Genomic DNA, 21,722 nt, shown 5'->3' on the forward strand with positions numbered 1-21,722 from the left:
ATTTTTCAGTTGTAAATTTTATGAGATCTAATTACAGATTGTCTTGCCAATGAAAATTTAGCTTCTCAAGATAAGCTCTAAGTATAAAATATACACTCGATGTTTTTAAAGATTTAATGCAATTTTATTTCTAAAATAAAGTCTAAATACTGAAAGGGCACAGTAAGTTCCAAGAAAAATATGTTACAAATGCTCAATAATAAGAAATATCCTAGTATATTGTACTTCGGAGATAAAGAGTCCTTTGGGCATTTAGATCCCTACTTCATCATCACCACCATCACCACACACACACACACAAACACAAGTCAACTATTTACACATGGATTTAAAAAAATTACTCTTGTGCATGAACAAGAATGAAAACACAAATAAATTACTCAAGGTATTCCAAAACCTTTTTCACATTTTTTTTTTTTACATTTTTTCTGTTGAAGAAGTGGCTGAACTCAAAAAGGAATCCAACTGCAGTTTAGTGTTGGTGGATTCAACAAATTGCAGCAGTGTTTCAAAGAATATAGGCTATGGTTTCCTGCTGGGATGACCTCACCGGAACCGTTGACAACAGTGCTGGTGAAAAGTAGAATAAAACAGTTAGTTGAACCTTAGAAAACAGAAACAGTAGATGAGCAGAAGATGACATATTAGAGATTGCATAGGGCGAGAAGCTGATATCCTGCCTCACATTCCAGTTAGGGTGGGTTAAGGACAGAGGCACCAGAGAAGTAGTTTTGACTCTTAAATCCTGTTTGGCCTGAAAGACTCACCTTATTTCCTCTAGAGTAAAAGAATAAAGGATAGAAGCAATCCTTATAAAAACACGTGCACATTAAGAAGGGCAGATGGAGTGGTGATACTGCTTCTGAAGATAGAGACTGTACAGAATGGGGGTGGCTGGCATGGTCACTGATGGCCCCTCATCCACAGTAGCGTCACCATCATCATGTTGTCAGGGAAGCCTGCATTGCTTGATACCCTTGAAAGGGAGGCAGTACCTAGTAACTACTAGGGCATGGGCTCTATGGGCAGAAAGACCCAAATTTTCTGGGTCTTTCTATCTTGATCTTGCTTGCACTCATTTTGCTTGGGTAAGTGACGTTGCCTCCCCAAACCCAGATTTTATCTAATGCTTAAAAAAGCAGTAGTGCCTAACTTATACAGCGGCTGCAAGGTTTAAGTGAGCTAATTCATACAAAGCACCTAATACACAGCTGGGGGCATATTAAAATGTTTGAGCAGCGCTGGTTAGTGCTGTGGTTTCTCGTCTTAGTTAGTCAAGATGAAAGGTGGTTAGAACTGCCAGACAAGTTCTTATATTAAGAGTTATGAAGTTACAAAAATAAGTGGTTGAGGTCTTTCGGTCTATTTTTATTATTAATGATGGATATAAAGAAGTTATCATCAAGAATACAATACCTGTTCAATAGACTCTGGCAACAAGATACTACATCGGTTGTGTTTCTAACCGAGCTGGAGTTGAAGGCATTCTCCAAAATGTGATGACAGTTGCTGTCCACAGGAGTGCTGGTAAGCATGCCTGGAAGTGGAACAGAGTTCTGTTTATTTAATTAATGAAGTCACTGAACTCTCCTTCTATTCTTGGCTTCTCCACCATGCTCCACACTTTTCACTTCACAATCTGCTTAATGGCAGCTGTGCCTCTCAGCTCTCTGCAGAGGCACCGTCCCCCCAAAGCTGCCATCCTCTGAGCACAGGGAGACCGGACACAGAGGATGCAATGCAGTACCTGCGATGCAGGCTGTCATGAAGCAGGCGACGGTCCCCGCAATCAGAGCTCTCACTGCTCCTGCGGCGATGTCATGCTTTCTGGAAGGAGCTATGGATGCTGGGAAATGTGGAAGCAAGCATGGCAGATTAATGTTGAGCCTATTGATTAGAATTCCAAATTCCCAACCTTTGAGAATTGTTCTGGGGCTGGAGTCTCAGGTCCGTTGACTTTCTTTTTTTAAACTGAGCTGGAGAATTCAAGATTCAAGAGCTTAGTGATGAGCTCCACATCCAGAGAAGTTTCTCTGGTGTAGGAGAACTCACAGTATGTTCATGACGGCATGACAAGGCAAATGGGTTTCAAGGAAGGATTCCAAATATCTGCAACTCATCTGTCACCATCTCCTTCTTTGCCCGTGGTGGCATAGAATTAATTAATCACGGCATTTTCCCATTGAATTTCCACTGGCCCTCAGAATCCTTCTCTAGCTGGTCATTATAAATCTATTGGAATTGGCAGACAAAGTGTAATCTATTTGTCATCTTTGAGTAGAGTAACACCTGTACATTTGAGCAAATTTTTCCCGACATTAGCTTGAATAGACATGGGAAAAACTACATTGCAGAGCAGGGATAAAAAATAGGCCCAAAAGAATTTATTGCTGTTGCAGGGCTCTTTTTTTCGGACACAAATAATGTTACAGAGCAACATGGAGATTGGAAGAATGTTTATATCATATCTGTTGTTGGAGAATATTCTTTTCACTTACTGAGTCCGCCGATCACTATTCCTAGGGAACCAAAATTGGCAAAGCCACAGAGAGCATAAGTGGCAATTGTCTCAGCACGAATCTAGAAATAAGCATAAACACACAGATGTATACATGATGTGACCCAGCTGAGTATATCTGATATCCTAACTGGGCTTCCTATTCCGACTATAGAATCAATATTGACAAATAAATGTACAGTGTATGGTGTCAAACACCTGTTGCTTCCTGGTCTCTTTATTCCATCTCCCCTTGAATTTTTTTTTTTGGCTGTGAGCGGTCTTCGTTGCTGCCTGTGGGCTTTCTCTAGTTGTAGCAAGTGGGGGCTACTCTTCGTTGTGGTGCGTGGGCTTCTCATTGCGGTGGCTTCTCTTGTCGTGGAGCATGGGCTCTAGACACGCGGACTTCAGTAGTTGCGGCACGCAGGCTCAGTAGTTGTGGTGCACGGGCTTAGTTGCTCTGCGGCATGTGGGATCTTGCTGGACCAGGGATTGAACCCGTGTTCCCTGCATTGGCAGGCAGATTCTTAACCACTGCGCCACTAGGGAAGTCCTCCCCTTGAATTTTCAGGGAGGGAAAGGGGCTGTGTGGATTCAGAGACTCTCCATGAAGTCCTTGGAGTTGGTACTGTTGTCCTCTACAAATGCTATTTTCTGCTGGATGATAACTCTAATATTCAGTATGACCTGACCACTTGCTATATTGTGTCAGGCACAGTACTAGCTGCTGATAATACAAAATTGGTCCCAGAAAATACTCACATTACATTTATTTGACAAAGGACTTATTCAGAATGTATAAAGAACTGTTATAACTCATTAAGAAGACAAGCACCCAATAAAAAACATAAAGAGATTTCACAAAAGATATGCAAATGGCCAAAATAAGCACATGAGAAGATGGTTGACGTCATTAATCACCAGGAAAATGCAAATTAAATTAAAACAATGAGCTCACTACACATCCACTAAAATGGCTAAAAAAGGACAACACCCAGTGTTGGCAAGGATGTTGAGCAATTGGAACTCTTGTACATTGTTGGTGGGAATGTAAACTGACACGGACTGTTTGTAAAATACAAACATACTTGGCAGTTTCTTATCAAATTAACATAACAGCCTGTATGACCCAGTAATGCCACTCCTAGGAATGTTCCCAGGAGAAATAAAAACATGTGTCTTCAAGAAGACTGTACGCGAATGTTTATAACAGCTTTATTCACAATAGCCCCAAGCTGGAAACAACTCAAATGCCATTCAGTTGGCGAATGGATAAATAAGGTGTGGATATGCATTAAAAAAGGATACTACTCTGCAGTAGAAAGGAAAAAACTAATACATGCAACAACATGAATCCTAAGTGAGTCCATTTATATGAAATTCTAGAACAAGCAAAAGTGATCTATAGTAAGAGAAAGATCACTGGTTTCCTGGGACTGGGTTGGGGTGGGATGGGGTGTTGTTGACAACTGGCCATGAGGGAAGTTTTCTAGGTGTGGTGGAAATGTGTGGTATCTTGATTGTTTGTGGTCATGGTTACACAGGTGACAGATTTATCAAAACATACGTATACCAAAAATAGGCCTTTTTTGTATGCAAATTATACTTCAGTGAAAAGGAATTACCTTAGTAAAAACGAAGCTCACAGATACCAGAGGGGCTCCTTTCAGCTGACTGTGGTGTGTGCTTGCCTTTCTTTGTTCCTCAGCTCTGACCAGACCATAGGAATGTTAGGTAGTGGGAGAGTGAATAGTCCTTTCACAGGGCAGTAAGAAGATGGCAGGTGAATTCTTGGAAGCGTGAGCATGACCCTCCTTCTCTATTCCAATAGGCAAGAGGTGCTGCTCAGGCCAGACAATCTTCCTCAGGTTGAGGGGCTGATTATGGGAGGCTTGGAAGATTCAATAGGCTCGGTTGTTCACCAGAGGCACAGCCAATCTGGCAAAGGCACCCACACAACCGAGGCAATCATTTTCTTTTCCAAAATCCTGAGGAAAATCTATGATTTGGTTCAAAGAACAAACCTTTTCTTTTTTCTTTCACTAACTGGATTTTTAAAAGCTCACATTCAAGACTCAAGTGCTCGTGGTTAAGTTTTTTTTCTCATGGTAAGTTTTTTGTTGATTATAAGGCTCCTCTTTTCTTTCATAATTTCTGAGAACTCCTTTGTCGATATTCTCAATCAGTGTGCATATAGTGGGCAGGAAAAAAATATTTCAAGTATTTGAGCAGTCTGCTGTTTCTGGAAAAGCTCATCATCTTTGTCCCCTGCTCTGTCTAGTGCTTTTCATTTAGTTCAGTTGGCTTCAAAATTAGGCAAGCTTGTTAAGAGACCGTGAGGAGGGAGATGGCATAAAGTGCTTGAGATTCCTCTTTCTCCCTCTGGGGATCTGTGGGAAAGGGATACACAGATGTGGCCATGTAGGGTTTTATGATAAGAGGAAAAGGAGGCTGGGATGATTCCACTTTGCCTTTGCCCATAAATGTGCAGGATTATGTGATGGAAAGACAAATACCATATGATATCACTCATATCTAAGTGGAATCTAATCCATCCATAATACATCTTCCAGCTCTCCTTGCACAGGAGCAAAGGTGCCACAAGGACAGTCATTGTAGCATTACTTCTAATAGCAAAAAATTGGTAACTGTGTTCATCAACAAGGGACTGGTTAAAATAAGTTATGATGTGCTCATACTGTGTCACAGGCATTGATATGGCGTGGCATCCAAGATATGTTACCAAGAGCAAAGAGCAACACTAACAACAGTGAGCATAATGTGGAACAGGGAGAGGAGGTGAATGGCAAAGAAATAGGGAGGATGACTTCCTTTCCCCTCCACATCTCTTGTACCTTTTGAATTCTGTACCATGGTATGTTTTATGTGTAAACAAACAAACATGCAAAGTATTACATTTAAGAAGGAGAAAATGATGAAAATGGTGGAGTGATAAAGAGCTCATTCTGGGGACAACGTGCTACATACACATTTCTCTTATTCTTTTAATTGAAGTATAGTTGATTTACAACATTGTGTTAGTTTCTGCTGTACAGCAAAGTGATTCAGTTTTATATATATATATATAAACATATATATATACACACACACACATATATTCTTTTCCATTATGGTTTATTACAGGGTATTAAATATAGTTCCCTGTGCTATACAGTAGGACCTTGTTGTTTATCAATTTTATATATAGTGGTTTGTATCTGCTAATTCCAAACTCCTAATTTATCCCTTCCCCCTCCTCCTTTCCCCGTTGGTAACCATAAGTTTGTTTTCTGTCTGTGAGTCTGTTTCTATTTCATAAATAAGTTCATCTGTGTCATATTTTAGATTCCACTTAGATATAAGTGATATCGTATGGTATTTGTCTTTCTCTTTCTGACTTACTTCACTTAGTATGATAATCTCTAGGTCCACCCATGTCACTGCAAATGGCATCATTTCATTCTTTTTTATGGCTGAGTAGTATTACATTATGTATACCGACCATACCTTCTTTACCCATTCATCTGTCGATGGATATTTAGGTTGCATCCATGTCTTGGCTATTGTAAATAGTGCCGCTATGAACACTGGGGTGCATGTATCTTTTCTTATTATAGTTTTGTCCAGATATATGCCCAGGAGTGGGATTGCTGGATCATGTGGAAACTATTTTTAGTTTTTTGAGGAACCTCCATACTGTTTTCCATAGTGGCTGCACTAATGTACATTCCCACCAACAGTGTAGGAGGGTTACCTTTTCTACACAGCCTCTCCAGCATTTATTGTTTGTAGACTTTTTAATGATGGCCATTCTGACTGGTGTGAGGTGATACCTCATAGTTTTGATTTGCATTTCTCTAATAATTAGTGATGTTGAGCATCTTTCCATGTGCCTGTTGGCCGTCTGCACCTACACATTCTGACCGCTTAGATGGAGGTCATCAGTGGGCATAATGGAATGGATTACACTGGGTTTTTGCCTCATGGACCCAGATCAAATGTTTTAGTCACGTGGTACTTTTTCCAGTAGATGGTGGGACACTCCCACCACTTGTTGGTTGGTAAACAGAAATTGTAGGAACTCATCCCCATTTGGTTGATTGGAAATAACAAATTGGGAAAAACAAAATGTTTTCCCCTTTGTGACTCAACAATAGCAGAAGCCATTGAGCTCATATCTCCAAATATCTTCTGTGGGTCTGCCTCTGGTTGGGCTCACTCCCAACCTAAATCAGCTCTACTGTTCTATTTCTGTCCTCTTAATAACCTGTTCACAAACCTGCTTAGCACAACCAGAACTGAGAGCTTCCTTTTAGCAAAACTACGTTCTCCAGGCAACTGCCAGTTGGGGATGGAAAACATTTCACTTAATTTAGCCTATTCTTTACTTTTGGCAGAGAAGCAAGCTAGTTTGTGGTGGCATCCAAACAATGAGGACATTTGGCCAAGCTCCATTGCGTGGTCAGTTGAAGAATGAACATTTGAGACGCAGGAGACCTATTGTCCTAGAGCTCTTGTTCATATCAGATGTGTGGGTCAAAATGCCCTGACCGTAAAATACAAATCAGTACTCTCCTGGAGTTTGCTGTGGTATTTGTGTGACAGGTGGGAGGAAAATTTGCATGTTTGGTGTTTGGGTGAGATGGTGGTGGTGGTCAGAGGTGGGCAGTCTCAGTTAGAACCTTGGGCAGCATGCTTTCCCTCCCCGTTCCTTTTAAAGCCAAATACCTGCCCAGGACATTCATTCCAAATGGATTGTTTTAATGAGTCATGGTGGTGGTCGGAAATGTTCACCATTTCCCTAAGAGTTTCCACGTGTGACAATTCTGTTCTGGAAAGTAGAAGTTAGAGACTCAGCTGCAAATATGGCTTAAATAATGGCCTCCTCCAAGTTCCCTCATCCCATTCAAGGCCAAGCAGACATGAACATCTCCTTGCAGGCTATGGACCCGAAATCCTGACATAATTATAGGGTGCTTGTCTGAAAGGCCCTGAGCTTTTTCTCTTCCCTCGTTCACTTGGAGAGTAGTTACTGTGTCTCACTGTTTCTTTCGATGTCCAGGTGCTATGCGGCACTTAGGCAGTTTCTCAGAGTTCAAAAAGTTTCTTAAATAGGAAAGAAGAGTCCTTTCTGGTCATTAGACTATGAGCCCCATGAGAGCAGAGGCCTTATCACTCATTCAACACCCTGGCCTCGGTACATAGCACAGTGCTCACGGAAGACATTCCATAAATATCTGTTGATTGATTCCAATCCCAGCTCATATGACTCTGGGTTTGTATTGATAGTGCTCAAAGGTAAATGATCACAGTGGTAAGGATTAGCTGCGTTTCTTTCTGTACACACACACACACGCGCACGTGCGTGCACACAGACACTGTGATTAACTCAACACAACTGACATTTATGAGTCACTATGTACATTATGATGTCAGAGATTTGGGGCCTGTTTCCTTCTGATGTACCCCAAATGCCTGGCATGGTGCCTGACACACAGAGGCACCAGCAGCTATTTGATGAATGTATGTGTGTGACAAAGAAGTATATTGGGGGGGAAAATTTACTCACCGACATATATTGCTGCACACCATCCACAAATTTGGGTCCACTCTCTTGCCTTAAATGGATCAATTCTGAGAGTTTCTGATAAGCCACAAATTCATTGAAGAATGTCTTATAACCTATGAGTTTGGCAACCATAAAGCTGTCTTGCCAGTCCACTCCCATCATGAAGGAAAAGGGCATGAAGATGTAGGAGCATATTACCTACAAAAACCAAAAATGGATACTTTATTAGAGTAATGATTTGCTTCCGGTTCTTCGGCCTCACGCTCATGACCAGATTGTTCCCGCCCCCTCTGTGTGTCTTTTAGGCACAGAGATCCCTGTGCATTCTCTAGCCTGTCTATATCCATTAGGAGTCAAGGTTGAAATTGGGTCATTTGAAGTACCCTGGATTTTGGGGAACGGGGTCAGGACAGAATGGTTCTGTGTTGGGGTAAGGAGGGTGATAGGAGACAGCAAAAGGGGTGTGGGAAGAGTGGGATTCATGATAAGTTTGTACATTGTATAAGAGTGCACTATACACGTTAGGAAAGGCTGTTCACAAACCTATTTTATTTTTAAACAAAGATTGGCAGAAACAAAAAGGAGGAAAAGCATGATAGAATCATACCTCGAAACTCAGTTGTGGGTAGTCAAACATGTTTCCAAACCAGGACAGGGCTGAATTCACAAAAGACAACAGGGCCAGGAAGGCAATCAAATTCGCAGCGATGTTTGCCACCAGGGGAATGGATGAGGATGCTCCCTGTGCTGCGGCTTCTAGGAGATTCTTTGAATCACTTTATCAAAAAATAGCAATTCCAGAATTACCAAGGGATTATCAGTGGATGGACATCACAGGTGTAGAAATGGCATAATCAGAGCTCATTCAAATGGAGAGACAAACTCTCAGACCCATGTCCTGGCTGAAATACCTGAATTCCGTGAAATCATGATGGGATTTATAATTGTTGAGTGTAGGTGATGGGCATATGAGTGTCTAAATGTTATACTACTCTTTTAATTTGGAGGCGTTTATAATAAAAAATTGGGATAAAAATATTACAGGTTTTAACAATGATATTTAATTAAAAGTAGCTTCCAGAGAATATTTATAACATATTCACAGTAAAAGAACTAGCACTTCAAGGAAGGCCTGTGTATCCACCACCTCATTTAAGAAATGGAGAGTCACATCAGCTTTGAGCACCCCCTACTTCATCTCATCTTCTTCTCTCTAATATCAGAGGTACTTGGCCCATTGGAATTTGCTTATGATTCCCTTTCTTTTCAATTTTCTTTATCCCTACATAATACATTGTGTCAGTTTACATACTTGCTAACTATATAAGTGAAATCCACATATTCCATATATATTCTTTGGCAACTTGCTTTTTCACTCATGGTTATGACTCTCTCTACATACAAACAAGGGATGAATCTCAGAAACATATTGGTTGATGAATTCTGTTACTTAATGACATACTTTTGAATACCCTAAATCCCTTAGTTTTTTCCACCCTCTTCTCTTTCTTTTGAACAGGGCAAAAAGTAAATGAACCTAAGAGGGGTTAGAAATACCTATATTGGGACTTCCCTGGTGGTCCAATGGTTAAGAATCCGCCTTCCAATGCAGGGGACGTGGGTTCGATCTCTGGTCGGGGAACTAAGATCCCACATGCCGTGGGACAACTAAGCTTGCGGGCTCTAGAGCCCACGCATCACAACTAGAGAGACTGTGTGCCACAACTAGAGAGCCTGTGTGCCTCAACTACTGAGCCCACACACCACAACTAGAGAGAAGCCGGCCTGCTGTAATGAAGAGCTCTCACATCGTAACTAAGACTTAATGCAGCCAAATAAAGAAAGAAATATTTTAATAAATATATAAATAAATAAATTTTAATAAAAAGGAATACCGATACCACACTTTTCTTCCCTATTATATAAGAAACTTCCAGAAACAGTGATCCTATGGCTTTCTAACAGTCTTAAATCATGGCCCAATGAACCCTATGCTATATTTAAAATTAAATATCTCTTCACCTAAAACTAATATAATATTGAAAATCAACTATACTTCAATCTAAAAAAGTTAATTAAATGAAATATCTACACTGAACAGTCAAGGAAATGTATTGACATTTAGGTATTGATATTTAGAAAAGATCTCCTTGAGTACTGAAACAAGATACTTCGGGTGAAGTCTACATAGTCATGGGAAATTAAATTCACTTTAATTCATTGTGTTCTCTGATAATCAAATTCTTGCTGTACTTTGGACTGGAGCAAACCTCCCCTCCCACCAACCTCCTGCTTGTATAGTCAATAACTAATAACTAGGTGAACGTGTCCCACTTACCCATTTTCCATTTTCATGGCATTCTTGAGGGTTATTTTAGGTGTTTCTGTCTCAGGCCAAAAAAGTTTAGAAATAGCCAGTGCCGCAGGTGCAGACATAACTGAAGCAGTTAACAAGTGAGAGGACGAAACCTGTGATTTCAGGAGAAAGAAGACCAACTTAGGTTTAGCTTTTCTGTTGTGTTCCGAATGAATGGCTCAAGTGCCTTACAAGGCAGGCATTGATTACGTGCCAGAAATCAATGTTTCTTTGGAGGCTTGGAAGAGCCACACGCTGGGTATCACCTTGAGAGGAGGGAGGAAGTTATATCAGTTGACCACATCCTCGGGGAGAAGCACAAAACCACAATCTGAGCATTTCAGAAGAGAATTAATTAATCCTGTGTTGTAGAAATTTTCAAGGAAGATAACTCTACCTCTCTGTTGTTCCTCTGAATGTTCATATAGTCCCTAAAGCTATTTCATTACATCATCAGTTTAGATGGTGGGTATCTGGGGTGCAGGCATGGGTACACCCCTCTCCATTTTCCTTTTGCTTTCCTGATGTCCTTTGTGCCCCTACATAATATGTGTTTATCCAGAGTCCCTTTAATCTGTAAGCGATTTGTTTTCCTCTTTGCAGGTCTACTTAAACTCTTCCCCCTTCCCTTCCCACATCCTTATCTTGTTTCTGGATTCTCTTCCCTGTATTTTCAGAATTATAGAATCTGCACCTGCCTCCCCACTCCCATTCCACACAGCACAGTTTTGTAGGTAGAATTCCTACAGCAATCCATCTGGGGAGTCAGTCAAACTGGTATTCCTGAGGTCTCCTTCACCCTTTTTTTCTTCCCTCTTCCTACTGATTCGCTCTGTGAGGCTCAGATGAAGTCCTGGAATGAAACTTGCCTATCTTGTAAGAATTCCTCATCACCTGGACCACACAGCTGCTGTGTTATTCCATTTCTCCACCAGGGGTTGTAAATAAGCCCTGTGCTCAGGGCATGTGCACCAGTTACCATAACGTTCTTCAGCGCCATCCCATAGACCCCCTGCTTTCAAACTGGGCTATACATTGAAACCTGAGGATTGAAAGGGAACACTGATGCCTGGGTCTCGTCCCAAGAGATTCTGTTGAATTACTCTGGGGTAGGGGCCTGGGCATTAGGGCTTTTAAAAGCTCCCAGGGGATTCTAACGTGAAGTAAGTTTTGAGAATCAGTGCTGTAAGCCAGGAGTCAGAAAATGTTTTCTGTAGAGAGTGAATAGTTTTGACTTTTAGGGCCACAACTACTCAAGTCTGTATCATAAAAGCTGCTTAGATAATGAACAGGATAGCTGGTTTCCAATCAAACTTTAGTTTACTTTAGTTACAAAAAAAGGAAGTGATCTAAGTTTGGCCCATGGGCCATAGTTTGCTGACCACTGAACTAGATGGCCTTTTAGTGTCAGTAATAGTTTTTTTTGTTTTTTTTTTTACTTATTCAAATTTTCAGCCATATTAACCTCATAATATGATTTCATTCTGCTATGGGTGTATATAGTTCACATTTAGGTGGCAGAGATATGAGAGTGAAACACCAAAGCTCCTTGGGGTCACTCCATTCAAATGCCAAAGAAACTGTGACCAACTAGACAGCAAAAAGAACACTCTTTTGCCCTCCTTATCTGGCAGTAATAGTAAAGGAAAAAGCAGAAATAACAATAGCAAAGGAAGAAGAGGTTTTATAAATTAATCCCCAAACATTCTTACCCCAAAAGAAATGTATGCGCCTAAGACACTTCCAGCAATGGTAGAGAACCCAGCGGTCATGACTGCGTGGAGTTCAGACTTGGTGACGCACGGTAAATATGGTCGGATCAGCAGTGGAGACTCTGTCTGGAAACAAAAAGTGATCAGATTAAACGTTCCCTTACGAGGACATGCTAATTTACTCAAAATTCCATTCTCTACAGCAGTATTTCTAAGAGTGGACTTCAGATCAACTCTATCAGCTTGACTCAGGAACTTGTTTGACATGCAAATTCTCAAATTTACTGAATCAGAAACTCTGGGGCTGGATCCAGCAGTGGTGTTTTAACAAGGCTTCCTGGTGGTTCCGATGCGTGCTCATGTTTGAGAACCCACACCATCATTGTCTGGGTCTTTTGGACTCCAGGGCAGTGAGCATACAGAGTCACGTGTGAAGTTTGCAAGGCCAATTCACATAAGGCTCTCACCTAGCCTAGGATTGGACTGTGATGGCTTAGTACTCTTTTCTAAGGTTGGAGCACCATGGGCCAAGTAACTGCCCAGTGGCCTGGCCTTGGGAACTGTGATTCCCAAACCTCTGTGACTTCCTATCTTCCAGCTTCATCTCAACAGACCCTAAACCTCTTTGCTGATACTATAGGGAAACAAGACACAAGTACGAAAAAATACCAGCAATAACATATACCGGTGCCCACAGGCCCATTCCTAATTGAGAATCAGAGAGCCCCCTCTTCCCCTTGCATGGAAAGGAATCAATTAGAGTGTAGTTGTAAAGGCTTGAGTCCCATTAAGGAGGGCAGGTGGCCTGCAGCATGGGCTCTCCATAAATAATAGCTGTACTTTTAGCATATTAAGTATCAAATTGAGCACCACAGAAGCATGTGTGCAATTTTACAATTTTCCCCTCATTATTTCTAATTGTGCTATGAGATTGAGTGTGTTGAGCTTCAATTTATGGACCAAATAGAAACTCAGTACATGAGCCCTCTTACCCTGCAGGTAGGAGTAATAACTCAAGATGGTGCCCTAATTAGTCCTGAGAGATTTTATGGCTATAATTATAACAATTTCAACTCCTGGGCAAAGAAGTATGGGCCCCACTCTAAAGACTTTGCTCCAGGCTAGTAAGCTGGGCTTACCAATCAGAAGGCTCAGCCTGCCTGGAGCAGTTGTATAAGTCTACTGATCTGGAGCCATGTGTTTTTCTGGGTGACTTGATTTTTGCTTCGAGTTCAATTTCTTTGCACAGCCGTGCTAGCAAGTATTCACACTTGGTTTCCTTGGTGTGTGGTTCCATTCTGCCTGAAGCCATATATCCTGAATGATGAGGATGATTATTACCATTTCTTACTTATCTACCCCTTAGGAATGCTGCCATTTTGAGGGACAGAACTTGGCAACATACTTCTTTGCTTAAATGGACTTTGGGCAAAAAAGCATCTATCGGGACTTCCCTGGTGGCGCAGTGGATAAGACTCCGCACTCCCAATGCAGGGGACCCAGGCTCGATCCTTGGTCAGGGAACTAGATCCCACATGCGTGCTGCAACTAAGAGTTTGCATGCCACAACTAAGGAGCCCGTGTGTCACAACTAAGGAGCTGGTGAGCCGCAACTAAGGAGGCCTCCTGCAGCAACTAAGACCTGGTGCAACCAAATAAATAAGTAAATAAATAAATATTTTTTAAAAAAAGAGCATTTATCCACGTGATGGATAAGGAAGGTGAAAATACTTTTACTCATCAGCATTTTTCTTCAGGCTCAGCAAAGAGACTGCTCAGATAAGTTGAGAATGAGCTTAAGTATTTATATGGCTGCACGGTGTTGGTGGAAAGCCTTTTTGGTCTCTTTCGTTGCCACAAGCATTATACTACAGAGTGTGAGGCTGTCTGTTACATGTTTGCAGCTTCAAGATAAATGGTGAACTCCATATGAGTAGATGAGCTGCTAGCCTCTGATGGGTGGGCCAGAAACCTCAACAATTCAGTTAATTCAGAAAGGACTTATTGAGAATCTATACATGAGAAGCCTTATGCTTTGATAAAATGATTCAATCTTTCTTCCTCTCCATAAATTTTCAAGGACCCAAATTCCACACTAGTGCATTGATACTCTTAGAAGGGCGCTCTCTCTCTCTCTCTCTCTTTCTCTCTCCTTGGAATCTGGACATTGTCAATATTGAGGGTTCATTATCTTGACACCCTTCCCCCTACACTAAAAGAAATAACACCGTCATATTTTTTTATTTCTCTTTCTGGAAACAGTATCCATTTTAGCAAGTGTTTTGTTTTTTGATATTACAACTTACCTGTCCAACAAATATATTGCCAGAAGCAACTACAGATTCAACAGGAGATGTTCCCATAGTCACTAGCATTACCCATCCAACCTAAAAGGCAAAAAGGGATAAAGTCAGTAAAGAACTATTTGTATACACAGAACTTCAAAGTAGGGATAAAAATCTTTAAACTGGAGGAAAATACTGAGGCCTTCAACAATTGTACTAAACTTGAGTATACCTTATATAGTCCATAGTGCAGGCTGATCAAATCCTATTTGAGTGGTAAGTCTGAGTCATTGTATATACTTTGAACACTATACAATGTCTATTGAAATGTCTATTTCATACAAGTAAAGTTTTTTGAATGTTTATTGTGTACAAGTAATAAGTTGTAATAATTGCTAACAGTCATGGCAGTCTTCACAGCATTCCAGGCACTTTTTAAGCCATTGTTCTGAGTAATGCATTTAATCCTCACAAAAAGCCTTTGAGGGAGGTCCTATAATTAGGCCCATTTTACAGAAGAGGAAACCAAGGCACAGAACAGTTTAGCTGTTCTGTCAAAGTTTGCCCAGCTAATAAGTAATGGGATGTAGTTGAGGTTTGGCCTTTTCTACTTAACTCTCAAACAAACATGGTTGATGGTCCCAATCTGTAGTGGTCCTTCCAACCAGGGACTGTGGTGCCCACCTCAGAATGGGGACTTCCTGTTGCATCCTCTCTCCTTCCTTCCTGCTTCGATGTGGACACAGGAATGCTGAATGTTTAAACTGACAATTAGAAAACTATGCGCCCTGGTGCTCTTGCTGAAACTTTTAATTCTGCTGGTATTCTGGCTCTCTCTCTCTTTTTCTTTTTTAAAATAAATAAATTTTATTTCTTTACAGAGATCAAAAGAGGGCTGTGTCTGTGCCCAAGCCCTGTATACACTGCCTTGCTCTCATGTGCATTCAAACTAGCTTACAAATTTCTGAGTTTTGTGATCTAACATAATGTAGGACTGACAACTGCTGGGGCAGCAGAACTGAGGTTAACTTTTCAGACCTAAAAAAAAAAAATTTGTGTGCTTACAAAAATCCCTCAGGAGAAAAGATCAGCTTCCCCTTCTTGCTTTGATTCTCTAGCAACTCCTAGACCAGGAGGGTTCACTTTCGTTATCACCTGAGGATAAGCAGTGACTGTGTAAGCCTTGGGCAGATAGCCAAGATGAAGGGACAATCAGGTCCCCATCCCTTGGAGTCAATTCTTTGGCTAACGGAATAACTGCTTCATGAAGATGCTCAGTGTGTTGCAAGTCACAGCCCTATTAGAAGTCCTGGAGATAAAATTCCCTCTGTGGACCCATGTAGGATTTTTGGGTTTAAATCTAATAACTTGGGGTGGGTGTGGATCTTGGTACAAAGGGAAAGGTACTTTGGAAAAACCCAGATAAAAGGCATTCAAGAATTTGTCCCTGCGATAATCAGCTCTACACCGGTCACCTGCTGCCTTCTAGTCCTGGTACCTTTTTAATGATCCACTGCATCAATCCAAGGTAGTACAACATGGACATCACAGTGCTGAAGAAAACCACGATGGGCAGGACCTGGGGGGGGTGGTGGGGAAGAGTGGTCACGGGTTAACATTGGCCCCAGCGGTATTAGTAGCTTTCAGATCAGTCTCCTTTCTGCCTCCTTTTCCCCCTCTGAAATGTCATCAAGATACTGGAAACTCCTCTTGAACTAAACAACGTTTTTAACAGGCAACTTCCCCATATACAGTCTCTTACTCTAATTTGTTCTGGATAAGCTTGAGTCTATTTCATAGGAAACTTGACTTAAAAAAAAAAAATCCTGCTATGATGAGCTTTTCTTACTTTAGTTTCTAAGAGAAGGAATGACGTTTTGGGGGGAAATTTGTAATAATTAGATCAAGAAACTGAAAGCCACTGGCAGATATTCTTGTTGTTCTGATATTAAACAGACATGGGCTTCACTACTTATTAGCAAAGCAACCTGGGTCACGATTAAGTGTGAGCTACCTCAGATCCTTATTCACAGTAGTGACACAGTAGGTGCTTAAATAATGCCTTGTATAAAGCAAGCATTCGTGGATTTAGCTTTTAGAATAATAACTATTTTACCTATAGATTTTTGAATCACTTTACAAAGATTAAACTCTGGAAACTAGTTTACTTCTGTGTTAACAAAGGTTGTCTTTTTCTAGATCCGATTTTCCTGATGCTCTTTGGATGCCTTCAGTGCAGCCTGTGTGTCTACAGGGAACAGTTTCTTCCCTGCATAGACCACACAGAGCTGTGGTCTGGGTCCCTCCCCACTCCTACTCCATTGTTCCCCTTCCCCTCTGTTCCCAGCTAAATGGCCAGGGACAAGCTGCCACCAGAGACACAGAATGGCCAAGGACAATTTGTACAGGATCTAATTTAGAAAAATCTATTAATAATATATATTAAAAGACTTTTTGTGCCATTATTCAGAGCTCGCTCACTTATGTGATTTTATTGGCTTTAATGGGCAGGCAGAGCCTTCCTGAAAGCTTCAGGGAGTTAAAGGGGCTCATCTCCCCAATGTTCCCACAGGAATCTGCTTTGGCAGAAAGGATGGAGACTACTGCCCTGGGGGCAGAGGGTTGGGGGAGGTCTGAAGACACTGGTGCAGTCTGGGCAGCAAGTTCCTCCTTCTCCGTGATATTATTTTTTGTAATTCTGGATTCAATTCATGACAGGAGCATATTTCTATCTCAATTTGTAAACATTAGACCTTTCAGAGATGGCTTAGTTATCTCAGCACCAAAGTATCAAGTCAACAGTTTAAAAAAAGATTCAGCATAGCAGTTGGCCTAACCGATGCCGAGGTAATTTGGAGGTAAATTTGGAGTCCCCGAGTGAGAAGACAATGGAGAAGTGTAGGAACAATAGCACACCACAAAAAAGAAATCTGAAGGAAAAGCCAAATGCATCTTTCTGACTAATCGACAAGGATTTGCAGGGACTTCCCAGAGGAAGATGGGCTTCCTGGGGATGGGGGAGGCCTGGGAGAGAATCGATTAGGCCTGAGCATGGGGCCAAGTTGCCAAGTGGCCTTTCGCCTGTAAAATAACATCCCTCCTTTGGTTGGGAGGAGGCCCAGCTTGCAGGCCTGCCGAGGTGAAGGCTGTGCTGAAGGAGAGAGGGGAAATGTTAAGCAAGGGGATGGCTCTGGAAGAACAGAGCTTGATGTGAGTGACCAGCTGTCCCGGTTTGTCTGGGATTAAGGAGTTTCCTGACTGCAGGGCTGTCACTGAGCTCGGACTGGGGAGGCATTAGCAGCCATATGTCTATTCATTGCCAGGGACCTAATGTTCTTTTCCCTGAAATCTCAGATACTATTACCCCGTATGATCTTTTTTAGGAAAATTAATTAATTAATTAATATTTGGCTGCGTTGGGTCCTGTTGCTGTGCACGGGCTTTCTCTGGCTGCAGGGAGAGGGGGCTACTCTTCGTTGTGGTGTGTGGGCTTCTCATTGCGGTGGCTTCTCTTGTTGCAGAGCACGGGCTCCAGGTGTGTGGGCTTCAGTAGTTGTGGCGCACAGGCTTAGTTGCTCCGCGGCATGTGGGATCTTCTCGGACAAGGGCTCGAACCCGTGTCCCCTGCATTGGCAGGCGGATTCTTAACCACTGCACCACCAGGGAAGCCTCCCCCCCCTCCATGATCTTTCATAACTATCTCAGCAAATGCTACAAGACATCCAAAAGTACAGGCATACCTTGTTTTATTGTGCTTTGCTTTATTGCACTTCTTGGAGGTTGTGTTTTTTACAAACTGAACGATTTTGGTAAACCTTGGGTGAGCAAGTCTGTAGGCGCCATTTTTCCAACAGCGTTTGCTCACTTTGTGTCTCTGGGTCACATTTCGGTAATTCTCACAATATTTCAAACTTCTTCATTATTATTATATTTGTTATGGTGATCAGTGATCTTTGATGTTCCTATTGTAATTGTTTTGGCATTTTTTTAGCAGTAAAGTATTTTTTAATTAAGCTGTGTACTTTTTTTAGACATACTGCTATTGCACACTTACTAGACTACAGTAGGGTATAAACATATCTTATATGAGCTGGGAAACCAAAAAATTTTTGACTGGCTTTACCGCGGTATTAATTTTATTGCGGTGGTCTGGAACCGAACCGGCAATATCTCTGAGGTATGCCTGTGTTTCAGTATTCCTGACTTCCTCTACATGTTTCCCTGAATGTTACTGTAAAAAAATTAAATGTTTTCAGTCCACTGACTTCAGGTAAAGGAGAAAGCCCAGTGATGGGCTGTGTCCCTATGACACGCCTGGCAGGTATATGCCTGGGTTCTGATCAGTTAGGTTCTATCTGAACATCTACAAAGACTGAGAAGTTACTGAAAAGGGAGTGTCTACATAGAAAAAAAGTGTTTGGCTTTACCTTAAATGCAAAAAAGTGGTCTTCATATTTCTCACCAAAGACAAATGAGGCGCCAGCATTAGTGTACTCCAGGAATGTCTGAGTTAAAGGAAGGAAAAGAGCAGATCATGACAAGCACTAAAGAGGTAGTTACCATCCACAGGACCTACGGCTCTGCAGAGGGTGGGGACTCAGAAAACTTGTGGGATAGACTTAGAGAGTTAATTTTGTCAACTTTCCCCCTCCAGTGGATGGCCTGGAAGTATATCTTAGAACTATAACTGCATACAGGTTTCCTGGCGTTTCTGACATTCACTCTGACTCTAGGGTGCTAACGAATAAGCTGGGTGTGGTAACTTGCTCCAGAAGCCACAGATGGCACATGGGAGGTACTGGTTGCCACTAGATGCAAAGAAGCCTTTTTCTCTGTTGGGGGAAACATCTTAGAAGAGTGACACCCCTCAGGCAGGATGAAGGGGTCAAATGGGATTGAGGAGTGATGTAGTGGATGGTATGGGTAAGAGACAACCAGAATATTAATAAACTACACGGATTAACATAAACAAAGTTATTTGTCTAATTCATGCTATGGAATTAAAATTTGGGTCAACTAATGCAGACAAATAAAGCTATTTCTGGCATGTCTTGAGGGTTATATTCAAATGTTAAAAGCACTATAAAAGCAAGGCATTCTTTTGAACCAAATTTACCTGAACTTGTTTCCCCAGCCAATCAAAAGCCATAAATCCAGGTTCTGTCCTTAGTATCAAAAGCCCAAGAAGAAACTGTAACCCAACACCCCAAAAGACAGGCCTCCAGTAAACCTATACAGAAATAGGAAGAGATATAGGTTATTAGAAAATGAATGCTGAACTCAGCATAAATGCCCAGAGGATCACTATTTCCTTGGAAGCTTCTCAGATGTGGCCTGTGATCCACCTTCTTTCGGAGGCCAAAGCAGTTGTGAGCAGAGAATCCCTCCATAGAATCATACCTAAAAATCTCAGGGTTGTGCTCCCTCTTCATAAACCTGAGATTAAGCCTTCAGTCCCAGCAGTGTATGTAACCATTTTGTCAAGATAAAATCACTTAGACACAAAGAGTAGTCTTAGAAGGGCCATTAAAAGAGGAAGAATCTGGCCTTCCCGGTCATGCTGTAAATGTTAGATACATATAATTATTTCCCCATTTGGAAAATGGAAAGGCCGAACATGACTTCTCTGTGTGTCCAAGGTTTGTTGATTTGACAATTTGTAAGTGAATTAAGTGAAATTCCACCCTGTTGAGGGGCTCTCATTTCACAGTAAAAGGAACCAATTAACTCTAATGCAGACCCAGGGAGTGCAGTGGTAATGGACAATCAAGTGCTTTCATTTTTGGAGTAGAGATGAGTGGCCTGCAAAGAACTATGGGATTGGAGGCACAGAAAATAGCAGAGATGGTCACCCGCACAGGGCAAAGAATTTGGATTGTATCAGGTGGCTTTGGTTTTGATTAATGCTCTTTTCTTGGATCAGCCTTTCAGCCAGTAAAGTCTTCCAGAGTTTGCCATTATGAAGCATATGTGAAAGTTTTGATATCTCAGAATTCTTGCCCATTTATTGGGTTACAGTCTGACAGAACAAGGGTGAGAATTGAATTCTATGTGAACAAAACTGCTTAAGTACACATTTTTGGAGTAAAATAGCCTCAATGGCAAATACAAATTTGATAACTGCAGAATCCAGTGGTAGAATATTAGATTATTTGTTGGTCTGAGGAAATCTGAATAAAAATGGATGAGTTTTCTTTGTATGTGTGTTTGATGGGGGGGAAGGGGGTACATGAGTAGAAATCGGACTTGACAGGAGAGAGTATCTCACTGGTTGAGCAACTGGAAAATTACTGAGAATGAAAAATGAGAGAGCAACAGTACTATTAACGTTCAGGAAAAGGGCACCTTAGCCACTGAAATATCATAGCAAGGTAAGAAAAATATTGAATAACAGTTCAACTCTCTCATACTCATGATTTTGAGCAATTTACACATGAGGAAAAAAAAGAGGGAAAAAGACCAAGAAATGATCGATTTCATGCTTACTTTGGTTGGGTGCTTGGAAAATAGAAATGTCAGGGTAATGTACATTATGAGTCCACCGAAGGACACCAGCTGCTGTTGGCCCAATTTGGCGGTGTCAAAGACCAGCCAGAAAATAACTCCCAGGATCAGGCAGCCCCAAATCACCCTAAGGGAACAAAGAAGGAGGCTTTGGCATCATTTGCTGTGCTAACTTTAAAATCTTAAACAGGCTTCAACTAGCAAACAAAAAATATTGAGTAACACACCCTGGCACCAGGAAATTATGCTTCTAGAAATTGCAAGAGACTCTTTTTGGGTGTAGCTATAAAAGCACATAGTCAAAAAATGAAGCAATGTGTCCACAACACTTGGGCCCTTTGGCTATATAAAGGGGTCAGAGAGGAGAAACGATGCTTGGAGAGGAAGTCCGGTGATTTCTTTGCGAGAGCTGCCGGGCGTCTTCATTTTGGGAGATGGGGGAAGCGTTCCCTTCTTCCCTTCAAGGGAGAGCTTGAAATGTGTCCTCTGCATTGGAGACCTCACCCAAGCCTCAGAGAACTAAGTCAGGCTTTAGCCTGGGTTCTGACTCCTTGGGGAATCTAGTGGGCATACGATAGCACTGAATCAGTGGATGGCAGAGCCAGGGAGGGTTGCTCTGTTGGGATTGTACAACCCTGGTTTATTAGGCAGAGAATGTGTGAACTTTCCTGGTAGATTCCATGTGGGCCACACTGGGGAGAATGGGTTCTGGGTCCTACCCTGTAGGGCCACCTGGAGAGAGAGGAGGTCCCACAGAGAGAGAGGCTGAAAGAAAAGCCCTGAATGGTCACTTGCAGGA

General features: G+C 41.6%; 1 protein-coding gene across 1 annotated transcript in view; it reads right to left on the minus strand.

Moving 5' to 3' along the window:
* Nucleotides 1-449: 449 nt before the first annotated feature.
* SLC28A3 (solute carrier family 28 member 3) overlaps nucleotides 450-21,722 on the minus strand; it is a gene marked incomplete at both ends in the record, with an annotated part of 57,310 nt that continues 36,037 nt past the window's right edge. The window contains 13 exons of the mRNA XM_082843483.1: nucleotides 450-570; nucleotides 1,417-1,537; nucleotides 1,748-1,846; nucleotides 2,499-2,580; nucleotides 8,067-8,264; nucleotides 8,674-8,842; nucleotides 10,405-10,535; nucleotides 12,135-12,260; nucleotides 14,441-14,521; nucleotides 15,918-15,998; nucleotides 18,847-18,924; nucleotides 19,536-19,649; nucleotides 20,906-21,050. Coding sequence (XP_082699609.1) covers nucleotides 450-570; nucleotides 1,417-1,537; nucleotides 1,748-1,846; nucleotides 2,499-2,580; nucleotides 8,067-8,264; nucleotides 8,674-8,842; nucleotides 10,405-10,535; nucleotides 12,135-12,260; nucleotides 14,441-14,521; nucleotides 15,918-15,998; nucleotides 18,847-18,924; nucleotides 19,536-19,649; nucleotides 20,906-21,050 — 1,546 coding nt within the window. The remainder of the gene's footprint in view (nucleotides 571-1,416; nucleotides 1,538-1,747; nucleotides 1,847-2,498; nucleotides 2,581-8,066; nucleotides 8,265-8,673; nucleotides 8,843-10,404; nucleotides 10,536-12,134; nucleotides 12,261-14,440; nucleotides 14,522-15,917; nucleotides 15,999-18,846; nucleotides 18,925-19,535; nucleotides 19,650-20,905; nucleotides 21,051-21,722) is intronic.

Source organism: Leucopleurus acutus (assembly GCF_964270905.1).
Source record: "Leucopleurus acutus genome assembly, chromosome: 7".
Lineage (NCBI taxonomy): Eukaryota > Metazoa > Chordata > Mammalia > Artiodactyla > Delphinidae > Leucopleurus > Leucopleurus acutus.